The following is a 19911-nucleotide window of genomic DNA, read 5'->3' as shown; positions in this document are numbered from 1 at the left end:
TCTCATCAAGAGCACGAGTACCCAGCCGAGCGGGACCACCGCTCTCACGCGGTTGCAGAAGAGATTGCAAGTTGTTTCCCTCTGAAAATAAACAGAAAAACAGTTAGAAGAAAAACCCTAAATCAGCAAAAAGAGATGGAGCATACCGTAGGGAATAGAATTCGAACCGTATTCAAGGATGATAGGTACTTGCGGCGTCCCAGAACCGGCATCCTTCCATACCCGGCTCATCCCGAGCATCACCATCCCAGACTCCGCAAAGCGGTAAACCGGAGTCTGGATCCGGGAGATCTTGGTAAACCATTCAGTCTCCTGGTAGTTGGAGGCGTGAAGGTTGGGGAGTGCTCTCCCGTTCTTGAACGTCATCGCTATGGGGACGACGCGAGCGGAGATATAGAAAAACTCCCGCTTCCAAGACCGAAGACTGCGCTCGGTAGCACAGATCTTCAAACCCTTGATCCGAGTGACCAAGGTATACCAGCCCTGGATGCACCTCCAGGAATAGAAGGTCATCAGGCGGTCGACGCGAGGCTCAACGCCCAGAATGCGGCACACCCATTAAAAGTGGCGAACCTTTGCGATCGCCATCGGGTGCACCTCCGTCAAATGTACACCGTGTTTCTCCAGAACACGGTATACGAACTTCGTTAATGGGAATCTGAGATTCCCATATAGGAAGGATGAGGCATAAACCCCTATCTTACCCTTGGGGGCATCGTACACCGTCTGGTGAGGCTCCGGAAACTCAGGCTCGTAAGGATCGAGCATGAACTTCTTGACGATATAGCTGTATAGATCGACAGAAAGAGCACACTGGCACTCGCCAGGAGTACTCTTATCGTCCTTGTCAGACGCGGACATCGGGTTCTCAGGGTATACGTCGGACTCTTCGGCAGTAAACTCAGGATCATGAGTAGAAGACATTTTGGAGGTATGAAAAAGAACGATTTCAGGAGAATGCTAGGCGGAAAAGTTAGAGTATTCGCCAGAAATCGTTTAGAAGAAGAAGAGTGAAGTGAAGGTGTGAGTTGAGATGCATCATCTTCCCCCTTTATATACCCATCTCAATGAATGTGAAGGTGCGAGAGGGAAAAGCGCAGGCACAATGAGACAACGACACGTGGAAAGCAAGCTGGCAACAGCTGTCAACAGAACGCGTGCCGCAAAATCCGCGCCCACGCGCCCGAAAACTCGCGCCCACGCGCCTGAAAAAGCGTCTGGAATGACCATATACTGTCACGTCGCCATAACTGCCTGCACGTCCTGAAACTGTCAGAAGAAACTGTCAGACGACGCTAACGTCCCTTCAACAGTTTGGACTGTTCTTATCCTTTCACCAACTCTTCGAATTTCAAAAAGATTCAAAAAGATTCAAAGATTCAAAAATAAGAGGGAATATATCCCCTTACCTTGGTAACCAAGAAACCGTAAGACAAGTGCGGGTACAGTGTCAAGGCGAAACCCTTCACATACTTAGCACCTGCAGGGAATTGAAGCCAAGAATACCTTGGTAACCAAGGAACCGTAAGACAAGTGCGGGTACAGTGTCAAGGCGAAACCCTTCACATACTTAGCACCTGCAGGGAATTGAAGCCAAGAATACCTTGGTAACCAAGAAACCGTAAGACAAGTGCGGGTACAGTGTCAAGGCGAAACCCTTCACATACTTAGCACCTGCAGGGAATTGAAGCCAAGAATACCTTGGTAACCAAGAAACCGTAAGACAAGTGCGGGTACAGTGTCAAGGTGAAACCCTTCACATACTTAGCCCCTGCAGGGAATTGAAGCCAAGAATACCTTGGAAGTCAAGTAACTATAAGACGAGTGCGGGTACAGTGTCAAGGCGAAACCCTTCACATACTTAGCATTTGCAGGGAATTAAAACCAAGAAGGATCTTCTGGGCCATGCTTGTGGAAAGGGAAATAACATCCCCGCATAGCGGGAACGTTGAGAACTAGATTGTTTGAAGCTCCAAGATGGAATTGGTTGTTTAACATAATTGATCACTATGTCTAAAACTACCAAAACGTCGTGGAGAATCTACAAGTGAAACTCAACGCTCCTGACTTGCGAGGAGGTTACACACCTACCCGCATCATACCCAAAGATCAAGCAGAAAAGTCGGGAATTTCTGCACGTGACATTAGGAAAACCGCGGGAAGAATCCCCACGGAAAACCTTAAAACTAAAACCCTTTTCAAAACCTTTTGCTTAAGTCCAAAAGTTCACCTCACTTATTAACAATTCATGAGAAGAACATTGGACTGGGGGGACTTTAAGAGGTAGGTCCCAGCAGGGGCCAGTTGGACCCGCAAGACTCACCTTGAAGAGGGACGTCTGCGCAAAGACCAACTGGTTCCGCAGGATCCACCATGCTCAGAGAGATGAAGACCTTACGCGTAGTACGCCAGCTGTTCCTGCAGGAAAAGCCTCCCAATGGTGAAGTACCCCGCCTGTTCCCGCAGCTGCGGATACAAGCCATCAGGGAAGGCTACCCGCACTAATAGCAAGGCTACACGCACAAGGCACTAACTCTCAATAATTCAGTAATGTCACCTGAAGAAAGAATGAGCAAGGCGGGAATACTCCCGCCCAAATGAGCCAGTCCGTACGCTTCTGGAAGATCTTTTGTACTATACATGCCAAGGTATGGACAAAATAGACAAGATCTGACCAAAGCAGCCCATGAACCAATCACAGGGTGACAGCTCACTGACAACAGTACGACGAGGAGCACGCTCTAGTACAAAATGTCACTATCAGCTGCTGCCTACTCACCAACCCTTGTCGTGGCACGTACATAGCCTGCAGTCGGTGGAAAATGAATAGTACACAGCCGGCCATGTCACTATCAGCCGCTGCCTACCCACCAACCACCAGCATGGCACGTGCGTAGCCCATAGTTGGTAGAAAATGAATATTATACAGCTGGCTGTACCTGCTTGGAAACCTACCTTCGGCTATAAATACTCCAACACCTTGGAACGGTATCATATACTATCTTATACCATCACATATCTTATCTGCTCTAGCTATTTCTCTTAATATACATTTATATTCAGAGCAATCTAGTCTGATTCTCACGCCGGAGGGTGGTCACAATGAGGTAACCCCCCCCCCCTTCTCAGTGACGAGCTCACGGTGTCTGTTTTGCAGGTCATCAGAAGAATAACCATCTTTGCCGGACCTAACCCTCGTGGGAAACATCTACTTGACCCTAAGATTATCCGTAATCTGTCGGGGTCACTTAGTGTTTCTTCAAACACTTTGTAGTTTATTCTTTAATATGGTTAATACAGATGCCATTGAATGACAAATAATAATTAGCAGAACTCGAATCCCATACTACATAATATAAGAATAGTACAATCCATCTTCATAAACACACGTCCTACCGCACGTCACGTATCTGCAAATAAATAGTATTCTGCAATGTTGTTTACAATTAACCGGACAGCAGCTATAGTCGTTACAATTGTCAACAGACTAAACAGAACAATAATAGCCCAATGCCAGACCTTCTCAATCTTTGCTGTTTCTCTCTTCACCTGAATAGAACAAATAAATATATGTAACATAAGTTAGATTATGATTGTTTGAGTATAACGTACGTGCAACAATGTGGCCGGGCTAACCTTTATAAAGATCATACTCGGGAAGATGAAGGTCAGCGGGATAAGCAGGAAAGATCCTAATAAGTTCACGAAATCGCCCATAAAAGGAAGGGCTGCTGCCACCAGTGTGTTGAGAGTGAATAGTAATGCTCGTAGGCAAAGTAGGCGTATTATGTTATGTCTAGAATGTATGCCTTTATCAAGCATCAGGAACTTGGTATCTAGTGCCTCGTGAACAGGTGCGATAAATGCCTGAAGTCACGTTTTAACAGTTTGGTTAACGTTCTTAAACTATAAACCTGTCATTTACTTTTATTATATCGTTTTTATGATATAGTGAATTATCTTTACAAATTTCTAAAAGTTAATATGATTTGAATATTAATCACCAATTAGTCTATTATGAAAGGAACCATAGATGAACTAACATGCTGAGAAATTATGGATTGTGTGAATACTACTGCGTTTATGAGGACCTTAGCCCATATTGGTCCGGTTATGTTTTCAGGAAGATACTCAGAGACTGCTGAACCATAGGACCAGTAACCGGCTATGCTCACACCATAATAAAAGGCCAGGCCTACACTAAACTGTAGATGTAAAGCTTTCCTCATGTTCTCAACCGCCGGCATACGTAGAGTTGACTGCAATACATAATATATACTAAGTGATCAATTTTCGAATCATATATCCTCCAAAGTGTTTATTGTAGTCAATGTCATCTATTTGTTTCAGACAACAAAAAAGAAAAGGAAAAGCATAAAGTGTGAATGTGAAAATAAAGTATTGCCATCATCAATTATTTTTACGTACATGTATTTATTTTTAAACAATATCGGGTTCATGGTGTAATTTAGGAACAATATCAGGTTTGGGTTGTATTTTAGAAATAATATCGAGTTTGGGCTGCGTCAAAACCACTTACCAGACCAAAAATATTTTCTTTAAACAACTCTGTTGTAACCTTTTTACGGAATGTCAGGAGAGAGAAAACAGATTATGTTTACATTTTTTAAAAGAGAGAAATTACCAAATACAATTTATTTGAGAAAAATCTAACTAGGTCTTAGTTTAATATATAATATAATAGACAACTAGAAAAAGAAAATTGTGAGGTGGAGAGAAGTGATTGGCTAGCACAATGAAAAGAAAAGGGAAATCAAGAAAATAGAATGAGCTACACCCATGATATGGTCACGAAAAAGGAGGGCACACCTCGTTCACGGAACCATGACATGGTGTTTCATAGGCGCGATGCTGAATGAGCGAGAAATGTTGGACAAACCATCATATACTTGGCGGGTGTTCCTAAACGGACAACTTAAGGTAAGAGTTTTTAATTAGGTTGTGCATTATTATTACAAAAGGATAATTAGATATATATAGTAACTATGATCGTCATTCATTTCAGACCTATAACATGTTGAGAAATGCAACAACATTTTGGTCGAAAATGTGTAAAAAATAAAAATCCTATACGTGGGGGGTTGGGGGGGAGGGGGGGGGATATCAAATTTTTGACCGAAAATGGGTAAATTTACACTACATATAAAAATTTTCGGGTGAAATCGGGTAAATTTACATTGCTGCGAAAAAAGAGGGGTGGGGGGCGGAGCTCACTGTATATATATTGTGCCCTTGTGTGCATGTGTATACTAAACCAGTTCTAGATCCATCCAATATTTCAAACACTCAGTAACGTATAATTATGCTGAAAACGTAGTAGTGAATAATCGAATAACGTATATAAGATCTTCACCTGTATCTCGGGTATAATGCCAGCCGAGTTGCAAGTGACAATGGCAGATATTGCACAAAAACCATTAAACATCTTGGAAGCGTTGTTTCCTTTAAGTCCATAATCAATGACTCGGTTAGAATTTAACCCTATAAAATGTATAAATTTATCATTATCACCAAAGCCATGTTTACTGAGAGATGCTAATTAACATTAAGTTGACATGATTGTCATGCTAATTGATTATTTTTGTATGAACTACCTACCATCCTTAATTACAACTGCCAAAAGAATCACGATGTAAGTGAAGGTAAGAACCGTTGATATAATCAACCACTTCCCCATTGATGATATTGTTGGGACAAATATTGAAAATACAAAGTAGGCTACACCCGTGATGATGATAAAATATTGGAGTCTTAAAGAAGAACCACCAAATTCTGCATTGATTTCCTGTTTTTAAAACAATAGATATAATATTTAAATCCTTAAAATAAACAAATCAAATCCAAAATAATTGTGTTTTGTACCTTTAATGCCTTTCCTCCAAGAAGTATGAACCCCATATTTGTAATAAGTAGGATCAAGATTTGGGAAACCCAAGTAAGATAGAACATTTCTTTTCCTACACATGACATAAATTTTTAAACTGCTAGAATTTGGCATGAACTAATATTAGTACATGTTTATTATATGTAAAAGAACTTACCAAAAAGAGAGCCCATAAGATCTCTAAATCTGATGTATCGCTGACCGTTTACAAAGTGAAAACCAGCCAAAAGCCAGCTTGAGTAGGCAGTGAAGACTGCAACCACTATCAAGCTAATGATGCCCCAAGTCCAGCCTAGAGGCACCAACATCAGGTTTGAATAGCTTAAGATGTAGCCACAACTGTAGCCGGTTACTAGAAGCAACCCAACTTGCTTCCATGAATCTACAGTTTCAAATCAATGTTAGTTGAATTTTGTTAAATGAAATGAGAAGGATAAAAGTTTTATTATGTTAGCTAGGTGTAACAGACCATGGTCAATTGTATGAGCAGAAACTGGACCACCCTTGTGCTCTATTTCCATTTTCAAAACATATCTGTTCGTCTAGGCTCAATGGGCTTATAGAAATATGATTGCTGGTGTAAAAGGTTAGTGGTGTTGGATGTGACATTTATATGTAGTGTATGTGTGGCTAGATAATATAGTCGTGTAGAAGTCAATAAGTGTAAAATCATGTCCCACGTACCAAATGATAGCGTTTGATTTTCCCACAATGTGACATTTCTCATGTAGCGAATGGCTAGATAGACAGTCGTATAGAAATCGGTAACTGTAAAAGCTGGTCCCACATACCAAATGATAGTGTCTGTTTCTCCTACAAGCAACTCACACATTTTTTTACCAAGGGATTGCCTCCTATCAAGAAGAACCCTTAATTCTAGAGGTCTCCTCTCATCTACACCCAATGCACCCAAAATACGTTGTTGGTTTTCGAGGCCAGACATTTCTTGTTAACACAACATCTCTCATGTCCGGAGACGTTGTGAGACTTGTCTATGGTGTTACATCGTGAATTCATCGCTACCGATAAGCTTTGCGCTACCATCTTGACCACGGACGTGGGATTAGCCTAAGGGGTCCAAAACACCACCTCACGTGATGATGCTCCCGAACAACACATGAGTGACTCTCATATCATTTGTAACATCCGCCCCTTGTATCAACAATGTTGTATACTTTGCTAAAAAGTAGTTCACAAATTTGTTTTTTTAACAATCATGGATTTTTCCAAGCATGTTCAACTCTGTAGGTCTCGTCTCATCTATAGCCAGCACACCTAAAATGCATTGATGGTGTTTGACACATGGCATTTCTTAGCAATCTAACATATCTCATACCCACAGGCCACAGCAGGTTTTGAATTTGCCTAGAGTGCCACAATATGTTGAACCAAGCTAATTGCTTCCATCATGTGAATTTCAACATAAATTATATATTGCCACTTAGCATTGTTAATTTTCTGTGTTTCCCTTCTAATGTTTTGAATTCAAATCGTGAATGATGTAGTGTTTTATGTTTAATTTGATTAGAGGTGACGCGGGTCCGACACATTGAGCTATAGCATGTCAAAGATTATTGAAAAAGAAAACATTTGTTATTTGATAATCGTTAGGCCTTCATTTGATCCGGGAGAATCTTAACTATTATTTCTTTTATTAATTATTTTGGCCTTAAAGTTTCATACTCTTAAATTTGGTCCCATAATATATTTTGAAAGGAAAGTAAGTCAAACTCAAAGATAAGCTTTGATGGACGGGTCACACAAAAGCTTCAACAAATTGAACTTTGATGAGCAAAAGATTTCCCAATAGGATAAGCACACACAAAAGAGGTCAATTATTGTATGGCTTCCTAGTGCCCAAAATAACAATAATTCCAATATGATTGCAATCATGTGGCCTCAAATTAGACTCCAACTTGTTGGCAAGACCGCTCACTTTATCTTTGTTAAAGGTGTTTTACATATTTGATTAACATGTAAACTTTTTTTATTAGTATGCAATAAAATCTTTTGTTGCAATATTATTTTGCAAGAATAAGTTGAAAAGAAGATGTTACATTGGAAGAATAAGCGAACCCACATAGAATTGTCTGGTTTATAAAAGGTCAGTTAATGTCATTTGACAACACAAACACAAAACTAGCCTTTTGTATCCTGGTAATTAAGAAGCCAAGTATTTCATAATATCAGCATTTGAGCAAATGAAATGGCACTTGAAAAGCCATATGCCTAATGTTCCTGACTATTCTTTCGAACAAATCTATCATGCATCAGCAAAAAAATGGTATTCCTTAAGGTTGTTTACAATCAGTCTGATAGCAGATATTGTAGTCGCAATCGTGAGGAGAGAAAACAGGACGATAATTCCCCCGTGCCAGACCGTCTTCTCCAATCTTTTTGACTTTCTTTTCACCTTTCAATGAAAAAAATATGCATTAATCCTTTTTTTTTCTAATGCTTGAACTGTCTTGTATATTATTTGTATATATATTATTTACCTTGAAATATATCATGCTTGGGAATATAAAGGTTAAAGGGATGAGAGAAAATGATCCAAGCAAGTTCACAAAGTCCCCCATAAATGGGAATGCTGCTGTCACCAATGTATTGCCTGTAAAGACCATTGCTCGGACGAGCAGTAGGTTCTTAATGTTTTCACTTGAATGAATGCTTTTGTCAAGCCTCAGAAATTTGGTGTCGAGAGTCTCATGAATCGGTGCAATAAACATCTGAACAAGAATGGGGATTAAACATTAAACAGACTGAAAGTCACCTCGGAAGTGTACGTTTAATGTGTCCAATTATCCCCATCTGATTTCACACCGTCAAACGGCTATCCACAAAAAGAAAAAAAAAAAAGTGAAACTTTGAAAAATAATTGGTCAGACGATCGTTTGAACCGACTACACGGTGTCAAACTTCGGAAAAAAAAATTGGTCAAATGGCTATTCCGAACGTAGACAAACAAACTTTGAAATTTATTTGTCAAAACGGCCGTCCGGCCTCTATCCGGAAGGTTGTTATATACGGCGTGGGATTAGATGTCAGATGGTGTGTGAATAGCTAACCCCTTAAAAAATGGACAAAAGTGTACCGAGTCAACCCAACCCAATCTGTAACTAACCGGATGCTAAAATTTTCCAACCAGAATCTTTTTTTTTTTTTTATCACGTCAAAAAGTGAAACAATAGAAGAAGGCTTACATGTTGTGATATTATAGATTGAATAAAGGTGATAGCGTTGATAGTAACATTAGCCCATTTTGGGCCACTGAGCTCTTCAGGCAAATAGGTAGATACAGATGAACCATAGGCCCAGTACCCTACAATGCTCACACCATAATAGAATAATAGTCCCACACTGTATTGTAAATATAAGGCTTTCCTCATGTTTGTGATAGCCGGTTTACGGAGCGTAGACTGCAATTCAGATCATATTTATGGTGCAAGTCAGATAATATAAATGGATGGCATTTCAAGATTAAGTAAACTAGTTGCTTTCCTCCGCACGAGAGACGGCGAAAATTCAGTTTCGGTTGGTATACACTTTTTGGTTCATACAACCCACATAACTTGCACTACAACAAATTACTTGATTGTACACACTTTTTGGTCTAATGAATTCAGTGCCACAAATTGATCTACGCTCTTTTAGCTCAGACAAATTATATAGTTCTCCGCTAAACAATTAGTGATTATCTTCTCTATAGCCATTCTAGTCATTTTGGTTATTTATCTTCGTTTTCGTGCTTATACAAGCGAACATGTCTTTACACATTTATAAGAGTTAATGTTATCTCAAAATCACCTTTTAATATGGATATATGTTTACCTGTAGTTCTGGTAGTATACCACTTGTGTTGCAAACAATAATGGCTGATATCGCACCAAAACCGTTCATCACTTTGGAGAAGTTGCTTCCGCTAATGTCATAATTTCTGTCTTTGTTTGATCTTCCTTTAAGAGAATATCAACATAGCAATCCAAAAGAGCATCAAACATTAACATAATAAAATGTACACTTGTAACCAAAAGGCTAACATTTAACTTAGGTAGGACTTTATTTAGGGTGCTACTAAACGTACGTCCTTCTCACAAACTTGTGGGTAAACCCCAATTATCCCTCTCACAAGGGGGGTATGTAAAGGGGGTGCGTTTAGACACACCCATTATATATACTTCCTGAATTTCATCGTAGTGTAGGAAGCTAAACGTCTCGTTTAAGGAAATCCAAATGATCAAAGTAGATCTGATAAAGTAGGCAAAGGGTTCAGGTTAACACTATATATGTGGTTTTTTTTTTTTGTTTGGGTCATGTTAGGTTGAGCTTAAAGTTCCTTTAGTAGTTTTTAGGGATTACCCAACCTTGAAAACTAGTTAAGAATTTACACTAGACTCCTTACATAGCAAAAAAGATGACACCTACCATCTCGAAATAGTACCACAAGAAGAATCATAATATAAGTGAAGGTTAGAACCACAGAAATTCCTAACCATCTTCTCATTGATGACAACGTAGGAACCAAAAGTGCGAATACAAAGTAGGCAACACCGGTTATCACTATGAAACATTGTAGTCTCAAAGGTGAATCACTAAATTCTGAATTGATTTCCTGCAACCATTAACTACCGTTACGTTTGACCAAGCATTGTTTCAAATTAATCACAGTGATAATACCTTAAGGGCTTTCCCTCCAAGAAGTAAGAACCCCATGTTCCCGAGAAGAAGGATCGAAAACTGAAGAACCCAGGTTACATAATACATTTCCCTCCCTTTACAAGTTGAAAACATACTATTAGAAAATATTAATATTAAGGTAGTTGGTTCAAGTATAAGTGACAATAATTTCAAACCTCTAACTTTAAAATTGCATTTTTATCTCAAATTGGTCAAAGTATTAGAAAATATTAATATTGTTTAGGAGGGGAATGGGTGAAGTTTATTTTACTAAATGGAGCTCATCCATTTATTGTTCACAAACTCATACTAGCAAAAGGACATAATTTTAGTTTAAGTTCAAAGTTGTGTGACATAATTTTAGTTTAAGTTCAAAGTTGTGTGACAATCCACCGTAAGAATGGACAGAAATAACTAACCAAAAAGATAGCCCATAAGATCTCGGTATCTAATAAAACGTTTTCCATCGACAAAATGAAATTCAGATAAGAGCCAGTTAGCGTAGGCCGTAAATAGCCCCACAACTATCAAGCTAGTAATGCCCCAGGTCCATCCTAGAGGCACCAACATCAGGTTTGAAAAGCTTAATATGTATCCACAGTTGAAACTTGTTATTAGCAGTAAACCAACTTGACCAAACGAGTCTGCAATGTACAAGTGAATGGATATTCATGACTATTCATTAATGAACACAAATGAAATAATTGATAATATAAGTATATAACTCTATGGCTAAGTGAACATGACCATGGTCGATGGTGTGGGCCGATTCTAGATCTTTAACTGGACCAGGACCGCCTTTTAGTGGACTTGTGGGTTCGACTTGTAGTGATCTGCCGGCGCTGTTTGCTTCTGAGTCCATTGTTATAAACAAAATTCAAGATTCAGAAAATGTAAGAACCATTATGGTAGGTAGTTGTAGAAAGTTATGAATTTAAGGTTGATTTTTTACTTAGGCCTGCCAATTATTATTTAATTAGTAATTTGGTTTCCCCGGTGACTAAAAGACTAGATGATTTTGACCGTTAATGTTTCTTTGATTAAAATATTGTTGAATTTAACCGGTGTAGGTGCCTCCTTTTGATTTATAATTTTTTTTTGTGGTGTTGTTGTGAACGGCGATTTATATTTTGGCTTGTGATAAATTACCCTGCCAATATAAAACGATATATAATGCTAAAGTGCAATACAAATCAGTTGATTCTACTAGAAAATACGCCATTTTTCTATGAAAATTTTGAACTGATTTCTTACCTCATATATTTTCAACAAATCTCCAACAAACATAAATAATTGATTAACCAGACGTTCGGGGTATATCGGTTGTTCGTATGGTAAAAAGTTCGTTTATGTTCGTCTGTTTACTATATGAACCGGACACGGACAAAAAGTTTTGTTCGGTAAGCTTAACGGACGAATACAGACAAAGGTTTCGTTCGTTCAATAGTGTTCGTGAACGTCTGGTAATATCCGTCCGATAACGTCTGTTTAATAGTGTGTGTGTGTGTGTGTCAATTTAAATTCCTTGAAGAATGAAGAAATTGAAGATTGCTTCTCGTGAAACACTTGAAGTTTTGGATTTCGAACACCAAAACATTATTTTGATATGATTATGTGTTTTGGTTACTATGTTAAGTTTAAGTATTTTTGGATATCATATGGTGTAATGTTCATTAGTGTTTATGTCAAGTATTTTGATATGTTCGTGTTTGTTTGTTCATTAACATTCATTAGTGTCCACTGGTGTTTGTTTGTCCATTAGCGTCCGTTAGTGTTCGGTTGCCCATTAGTATCCGTTAGCGTCCGTTTACAATACTAGTGAGCGGACACTGACAAACTTAATTTCTTAATGAACGGACACGGACACGAATTTTCGTTCGGTAGGGTGTTTGTGAACCGTTTGTTTGTCCGACAAAAGCTTAACAGACGAACATGAATAATGTCTCACCTGGTGGTTGTTCAGTCCACTTACAGTCCAATAAATAAACCATAATTGTGCCACAATGTTACAATAAAATAGCAACGACACGTTATTCCATAAAAAAAAACGTTGCTAAAATGGTGGGTCCAGAAAATTTAGCCAGTGGGTGCAAAAAAAAGTTCAACCTAGAACAAGTCAATTCAAACTAAAACAAGTCAAACCAAAATGGGTCGGGTCAAACCAAAACGGGTTGAGTAAAAAATTTACATTAAACAAACTACGTATAGAAATGTAAACAATAAATTTCATTAAAGATAAACAAAATACCTATTACAATTGACCTCTACATGAGTTGATCTTTTGAAAACGGTTAATTACAATTTCATTCGTAACACATAAAGATGCTTCTTTTTCAACACTACAAATTACGCAAGCATTCAAAAATCTTCACCAATTCGATTAAGTAAATTTGTCTTTATGATCTTTATTTCCGAAAAACATCTCTCAACCATTACGGTCGCAATAGACAAAACTAATGTTAACTTTAATAATCGATAAACCAAATGAAAAGAAATATGTTTCCTTGTTTCCACCATACCTTTAGCAAGATCCGTATTACCTTTCAGATTAGCAAATCTTTCATCTTTTCGCACACTATCAATGTACAAACCAAGTTGAGATGCAAGAACAATTTTGTCCACATTATCAAAATCATATGGATAGAACTCACACAATCTCATTAACTTTCATGCATCAAACTTGGAAAATGAATCATACGGATTGAAAGCCAACATTGTTTGAAGTAAATCCGTGTTAATATCTTTAAAACGATTACCGAATTCTTGACTTTACGTATCGACAACAGTGTGGAAACAATAAAAAATATAATAATGTTGATTGGTGATTGTGTCCTTTGTTTTTTGGGTCTATAACCAGTGTCAACGTCAACATGTGAAGCCGTATCACCGTAAGCTGTTCGCATCCCACTAATTCCAAATTTTCAATTAAAGTGCTTGAGCAATTAAGTAATATGGGCTTAATTATTATTGTTCATAACAAAATTAAATTTGGGCTTAAAAATTTTGGGTTAAAATTTAAAAAGTTGAGTATGGGGCACTAAAAGAGTTAAGAATTGGTCACTAAAAGTTTTTTGGATGGGTCACTTGGGTCGTTAGACCTAATATATTACAAATTTATAAAGGAAACTATGGACTTGAGTTGGTGCAAACGCTCCCCCTGGCCGAACACTGGATCCGCCCTGTGCTAAATTACGACAAACTTTTGTCAGTATATACGTTTATTAATTATACTTCCAACTATTTCTTCAGGAAATATTATATTTTGAAATATTATAAATATAGATATTAAAAGTTAGGGTAAAGTTAAAATACAAAGGACAACAAAAATGAGAATGGTGAGAAGGAATCTAATCCATTGATCTTAGATTTGGATGGTGGAGATAAATTCAAGAATAAAAATTGAATAAAAATAGATGAGAAGGGCATGAAGATAATAACCCACTTATGAAGACATTCTCTCTCAACATGCAAGACACATGTCAATTCCTCTATCATTTTAAAACGTCTATAACTTTTTCATACGACATTTTTTTTTAAAAAAATTTTTACCATAATAACAAGCGTTTTTTTATCTTTAATATGAATATCATATTGTTAAATAAAAATAAAAAAAAAGTTGGTGGGTTTTTTTATATTGTGTTATTAGGTTGTTCATTGTGTTTTTAATTGGGTTTTCTATGCATTGTGTTATATATTTCGATCATTGTGTTTTTCAATTGATACTCATATGAAAGATAAAAATTAACACAAAGATTACGTCATTGTGTCTTTTGTGCTTCATTGTGTCTTTGCGCTCAACATTTGTCTTTATACTTATCTTTGTGTTTTAGTCATTGTGATCAATATTCACTTAATTTGAGAAAAAGAGTATTATGTTGTTTGCGTATTACGTTCAAGGCATTGTGTAATATATAGATTCCATTGTGTTTTATGTTTCAGGTCATTGTGTTATACGTATTTAACATTGTGTCTTACGTTTCAGGCCATTGTGTTATACGTATTTACCATTGTGTCTTACGTTTCAGGCCATTGTGTTATACGCATTTACCATTGTGTCTTACGTTTCAGGCCATTGTGTTATACGTATTTACCATTGTGTCTTACGTTTCAGGCCATTGTGTTATACGCATTTACCATTGTGTCTTACGTTTCAGGCCATTGTGTTATACGTATTTACCATTGTGTCTTACGTTTTAGGCCAGTGTGTTATACGCATTTACCATTGTGTCTTATGTTTCAGGCCATTGTGTTATACGTATTTACCACCGTGTCTTACGTTTCAGGCCATTGTATTGTGTCTTACGTTTCAGGCCATTGTGTTATACGAATTTACCATTGTGTCTTACGTTTCAGGCCATTGTGTTATATGCATTTACCATTGTGTCTTACGTTTCAGGCCATTGTGTTATATGCATTTACCATTGTGTCTTACGTTTCAGACCATTGTGTTGTTATATGCATTTACCATTGTGTCTTACGATTCAGGCCATTATGTTGTTATATGTATTCATTATTGTGTTTTACGTTTCAGGTTATTGTGTAATATACATTCATCATTGTGTTTTATGTATTAGATAATTTGCTAGAATTTCTCATTATATATATATATATATATATATATATATATATATATATAGAAACATGATCAAATACATTTTACTCTTAGCATGAAAACGGTGAGAACCAATTTGTTGTTATTATTAGGTTTATTTTTATAGGTGTTTGCTGTTACTTTTTGTTCGTATTTGCTAATTTTCGATTATGAGACGTTATAAGTATTTGCTGATATTATTTTGTTGTTATTATTAGATGTTTTCTTTTGCTGTTATAAGTATTTGTTGGTATTTGTTGTTATTATTTTGTTCTTGATTTTGATTCTTTTATTGTAATTTTTAGGTTCTTTTATTTGTTATTATAAATCATTGTTTATGTAGATTGGTATTGTAGTTGATTTGTTTCTTACGTTCACAATAGCGAAAAATACAATAACAAACACAAAGACACAATGACGTAAAAAGACACAATGACGTAAATTATTTTTTATTCTTATATAACAAAATTATACTCATATTAAAGGTAAAAAAACGCTTGTTATTATGGTGAAATTTATTTTTTTTAAATATCATATGAAAAAGTTATAGCCGTTTAAAAATAATTGGGAATTAAAATGTGACTTGCATGTGGAAAGAGAAAATGTGTTATACCATTTTTCCTTTGGTCCCTACATGACACATGCCAACTAATTATGGCTTCTCATCCTTCTCATTTTTGTTCCCTTTTGTATATAATAACTTGACCCATTAATTTACTTTTATTATCTTAAATATTATGCTATTGTCCAAAGTTAAATAATAAATATTAACATTATCATAATATTATTATTTGTATTATTGTTATAATTTTTTTTAATAAACGTCATTCATATATAAAATTTATCATTACCATTAGTAATAAAAAGTACTGTAATAAAGAAGTTGCCTTCATTGTAAAATTGTTGGACAGATCCGTTCCTCAATTTTGTAGAAAAAGGCAGAGGAAAATCGTAGGAAATCATTTTCTCACGAGCATTTTCCATGCAAATTATTTTTGTTGGAAGCTCAGTTTTCCGACAAAATCTTTGGCCAGGAATCGTCCAGTTTTTTGGTAGTGACGTTTTAAATTCTCTACTAGTTTTTCTTTGTTTCGTGTCTTGCTTGGGGAATCAAAGACTCCATCTGAAGAGGTAGGTCCCAGCAGAGCCCAGTTGGACCCGCAAGACTCACCTTGAAGAGGGACGTTTGCGCAAGGACCAACTGGTTCCGCAGGACCCACCATGCTCAGAGATGAAGACCTTACGCGCAGTACGCCAGCTGTTCCAGCAGGGAAAGCCTCCCAATGGTGAAGTATCCCGCCTGTCACCGCAGCTGCGGATACAAGCCATCAGGGAAGGCTACCCGCACTAATAGCAAGGCTACACGCACAAGGCACTAACTCAATAATTCAGTGTCACCTGAAGGAACGAGCAAGGCGGGAATACTCCCGCCCAAATGAGCCAGTCTGTATGCTTCTGGAAGATCTTTTGTACTATACCTGCCAAGGTATGGACAAAATAGACAAGATCTGACCAAAGCAGCCCATGAACCAATCACAGGGTGATAGCTCACCGACAAACAGTACGAGGAGCATGCTCTAGTACTGTTTGTCACTATTAGCCGCTGCCTACTCACCAACCCTTGTCGTGGCACGCACATAGCCTGCAGTTGGTGGAAAAGGAATAGTACACAGCCGGCCTGGTCACTATCAGCCGCTGCCTACCCACCAACCAGCATGGCACGTGCGTAGCCCATAGTTGGTAGAACAGGGAATTTTCTACAGCTGGCTGTACCTGCTTGGAAACCTACCTTCGGCTATAAATACTCCAACACCTTGGAACGGTATGATCATCTGGTATTTTACCTTCACTAGCTATTTCTCTCAATATACATTTATATTCAGAGCAATCTAGTCTGATTCTCACGCCGGAGGGTGGTCACAAGAAGGAACCCCCCCCCCTTCTCAGTGACGAGCTTACGGTGTCTGTTTTGCAGGTCATCTGAAGAACATCCTTCTTTGCCGGACCTAACCCTCGTGGGAAACATTACTTAACCCCCAGATTATCCATAATCTGCCCGGGGTCGATTAGTGTTTCTTCATTGGCGCCATCCGTGCATAAAAGCTAGAACTAATTCTCAGTTTTTTCAAAATTTCTGAAGAAATGGTTAACGTTACTCCGGTCCCAAGGCCAGTAAGTGACCAAGAAACCCCGGTAACCACAACCCCAGCTACTGGGGGGAACACCGGCAGTTATACAAATTTTACGAACACTACCCCGGTTACCCAAGCCGGGGCAAGTGCAGTAAACAATATTTCACTGGGGTTCACTGATGCCCAGTTGGAGAAACAGGCGAGGCTCCCTCGCCAAACACTCGATCAAGTTAAGGCGTGGGCCGAAGCACGTCAGAAAGAGTTCCAAGCTGAGTTGGATGAACGCTTGCGTTCACTCCAACAGGCTGACGAATTCGGAAGTACTCGACAACAGCTCAACATGAACAGTGAGTGCGAGTACTCGGACGATGATCGGGAGGAATCCGACAACGACGCAAACCCTCGCCACAGGGCGAAAGGGAAGCGTAAGGAAACGGACTTCCAACCAAGAAGGAATTTTGGAGAAACCTTCAAACCAAGGACCGCGAGAGGAAACCCACGTGACTTCTCCAAAACCTTTAGACCAGCTGCCGCAAATGCGGGAAAGTCCAAGTTTGCAAGGGACATTGCGGAAGCAATCGCCCCGAGAAGTGCCAAACAGATGTCCAACATCGGCACTTATGATGGTATGTCCGACCCAGATGATCACTTGAACAGATTCATAGCGGGGGCAACCGTCAGCAGCTGGACGGAACCCACGTGGTGTTATATGTTCCAGATGACGCTGGTTGGAGCGGCCAGGGCGTGGTTCGATCGTTTACCGGTCCACCACATCTATGATTGGACGGACTTTCAGCACAAGTTCAGCCAACACTTCAGTCAACAGAGGAAATATACTGAAGAACAGTGGACGATCCTCAACTGCGTCAGAGAGGAGGATGAATCTTTACTAGACTTCATCACTCGCTTCAACTCCAAAAAGCTGAGTCTGGGCAACATAAGTGAAGATCTTGTTCGCGCCGCTTTCATCCAGGGTGCCGAATACCCAGAGCTTATCCGCACGTTGACGGGTAAGGACGGCATGCCATCCACATGGGATGCCATCATGACGGCGGCCAAGCGCTTTGCCGAGACGGAGAAGCAACTGGGTAGGGATCTCCCCCAGAGTACACACCTATACACGCAGAGGACCAGAGAAAACAATGTTCGGATCGCCCGGCAGAACAAAAAGAGGAAGCTAGGTATTTGGCAGTTAAGGGTAAACTTTGACACCTCATCCAGCTCTCGCCCTCTTGTTGGCGGAAGGGATAACACGCACCCTTCAAGCCAAAAACACCGGTGGACGCCACTCACCAAAAGCGTCACGGAGATATTTGCCACCGAAAAACTCCCATGGCCAAAAGCTCCAATGATCCGGCAGCGACCTAATGCGGATCAGAGCAAATCCTGTGACTTCCACGGGACAAAGGGTCACAACACTGAGGAGTGTACATCCTTGAAGGATGTTGTTGAAACATTCGTCAAGGATGGAAGACTTACGCACCTCGTGGCATCAATCAAGAATGGAGGGAGGAATGAGAAACGGTACAAAAACAATGGACGAAAGCCCGTTGACATCAGCATCCACATGGTTCATACTAACATCACAGGAAGAAAAAGACGAACGACAGAACCATACGCGTGGAAGGAAGCTGAGGTGCGCTTCCCGCGAGTGCAAGGAGGACCCAGCAAAGAAGGCCCTATCGTCATCAAAAGCCAGCTGGGGCACTACATCACTTCACACACTCTTGCTGACAACGGCGCCTCGTCAACGGTGATGTACAGACAGTTCTTCGACAAGCTAGATGACAAAGACAAGGAACGCCTAGAAACGGTCTGCGCCTCGATGGAAGGGTTCGACGGCAGCACAAACACCCCCTGGGTATCCTATCTTTCCCCGTCACTCTCACGGACGGGAAACACTCCCGCACAGAAGATGTGGACTTTGTCGTAATGAGGAAGCCACACCACACATACGACATTCTCTTCGGGAGAGACGGGATGGCAAGATTCAACGCCGTGATATCTTCAGTCCACGGCATGATGGGATGGCCAACAGCTGAGGGTGTAGCGATGATTACCGGCATTCCCCAGGTATGCATCGCATCTGTCTCATCTAAACCCAAACCAAAGATGGCTAAACCAACATTCACCGAACCGGAAGAATGGGCCTTCAATGGCAAATACCCTGACCAGGCCGTTACCATTGGCCCAACAGTCATTGATCCCACGCGCACCTTACTCAAACGCTTACTACTGAAAAACGCTGACATCTTTGCATGGACACCAGCTGACATGACTGGTGTACCTCGAAGTAAGGCAGAGCATAAGCTGAAGTGTGACCCGGCTTTTACGCCAGTCATTCAAAAGCGCAGAGTAATGGGGGCGGAACAAGCTAACGCGTGTAGAACCCAAGTCAATGAACTCCTTGACGCGGGCATCGTACGCGTTAGAAAATATCAAACATGGGTTGCAAATCCCGTTATGGTACCGAAGAATAACAAACAATGGCGCATGTGCATAGATTTCAAAGACTTAAACAAAGCATGCCCCAAAGATTGTTATCCGTTACCCGAAATTGATCTTAAGGTAGATTCGTTATCACCGTTTCGCCTTAAATGCTTCCT

General features: G+C 39.3%; 2 protein-coding genes across 2 annotated transcripts; both read right to left on the bottom strand.

The window, feature by feature from the left end:
• Window positions 1-3333: 3333 nt before the first annotated feature.
• Window positions 3334-6702, bottom strand: LOC143577592 (proline transporter 2-like). Its single transcript, XM_077061381.1, has 8 exons — window positions 6375-6702; window positions 6063-6287; window positions 5884-5978; window positions 5620-5806; window positions 5375-5502; window positions 4044-4259; window positions 3637-3867; window positions 3334-3549 (listed from the first exon to the last, which is right to left on the bottom strand). The coding sequence occupies exons 1-8, from the start codon at window positions 6424-6426 to the stop codon at window positions 3403-3405; spliced, it is 1281 nt and encodes a 426-aa protein (XP_076917496.1). The 5' UTR covers window positions 6427-6702; the 3' UTR covers window positions 3334-3402.
• A 1436-nt stretch (window positions 6703-8138) lies between these two features.
• On the bottom strand, window positions 8139-11644 carry LOC143577590 (proline transporter 2-like). Its single transcript, XM_077061380.1, has 8 exons — window positions 11330-11644; window positions 11002-11226; window positions 10583-10677; window positions 10331-10517; window positions 9737-9861; window positions 9109-9324; window positions 8404-8634; window positions 8139-8318 (listed from the first exon to the last, which is right to left on the bottom strand). The coding sequence occupies exons 1-8, from the start codon at window positions 11442-11444 to the stop codon at window positions 8169-8171; spliced, it is 1344 nt and encodes a 447-aa protein (XP_076917495.1). The 5' UTR covers window positions 11445-11644; the 3' UTR covers window positions 8139-8168.
• Window positions 11645-19911: the final 8267 nt, after the last annotated feature.

The sequence above is a fragment of the Bidens hawaiensis genome, unplaced genomic scaffold (assembly GCF_021521415.1).
Source record: "Bidens hawaiensis isolate Kalapana, Puna unplaced genomic scaffold, B.hawaiensis_p1.1 tig00028739_1, whole genome shotgun sequence".
Classification (NCBI taxonomy): domain Eukaryota; kingdom Viridiplantae; phylum Streptophyta; class Magnoliopsida; order Asterales; family Asteraceae; genus Bidens; species Bidens hawaiensis.
The sequence above is the reverse complement of the archived record's forward strand: the minus strand, read 5'-3'. Positions and strand labels throughout refer to the sequence as shown.

Bases quoted from the DNA above. Each gene is read 5' to 3' on its own strand.
- LOC143577592 (XM_077061381.1), bottom strand. From the start codon at position 6,426: ATGGAAATAGAGCACAAGGGTGGTCCAGTTTCTGCTCATACAATTGAC. The intron at 5,979-6,062 runs GTAAGTTCTTTT...TGTCATGTGTAG, and splicing joins TCTTATGGGCTCTCTTTTTG to GAAAAGAAATGTTCTATCTT. The intron at 3,868-4,043 runs GTTAGTTCATCT...ACGTGACTTCAG, and splicing joins AATCCATAATTTCTCAGCAT to GCATTTATCGCACCTGTTCA.
- LOC143577590 (XM_077061380.1), bottom strand. From the start codon at position 11,444: ATGGACTCAGAAGCAAACAGCGCCGGCAGATCACTACAAGTCGAACCC. The intron at 11,227-11,329 runs GTCATGTTCACT...TGTACATTGCAG, and splicing joins GGCCCACACCATCGACCATG to ACTCGTTTGGTCAAGTTGGT. The intron at 8,319-8,403 runs GTAAATAATATA...TTTCATTGAAAG, and splicing joins CAAGCATGATATATTTCAAG to GTGAAAAGAAAGTCAAAAAG.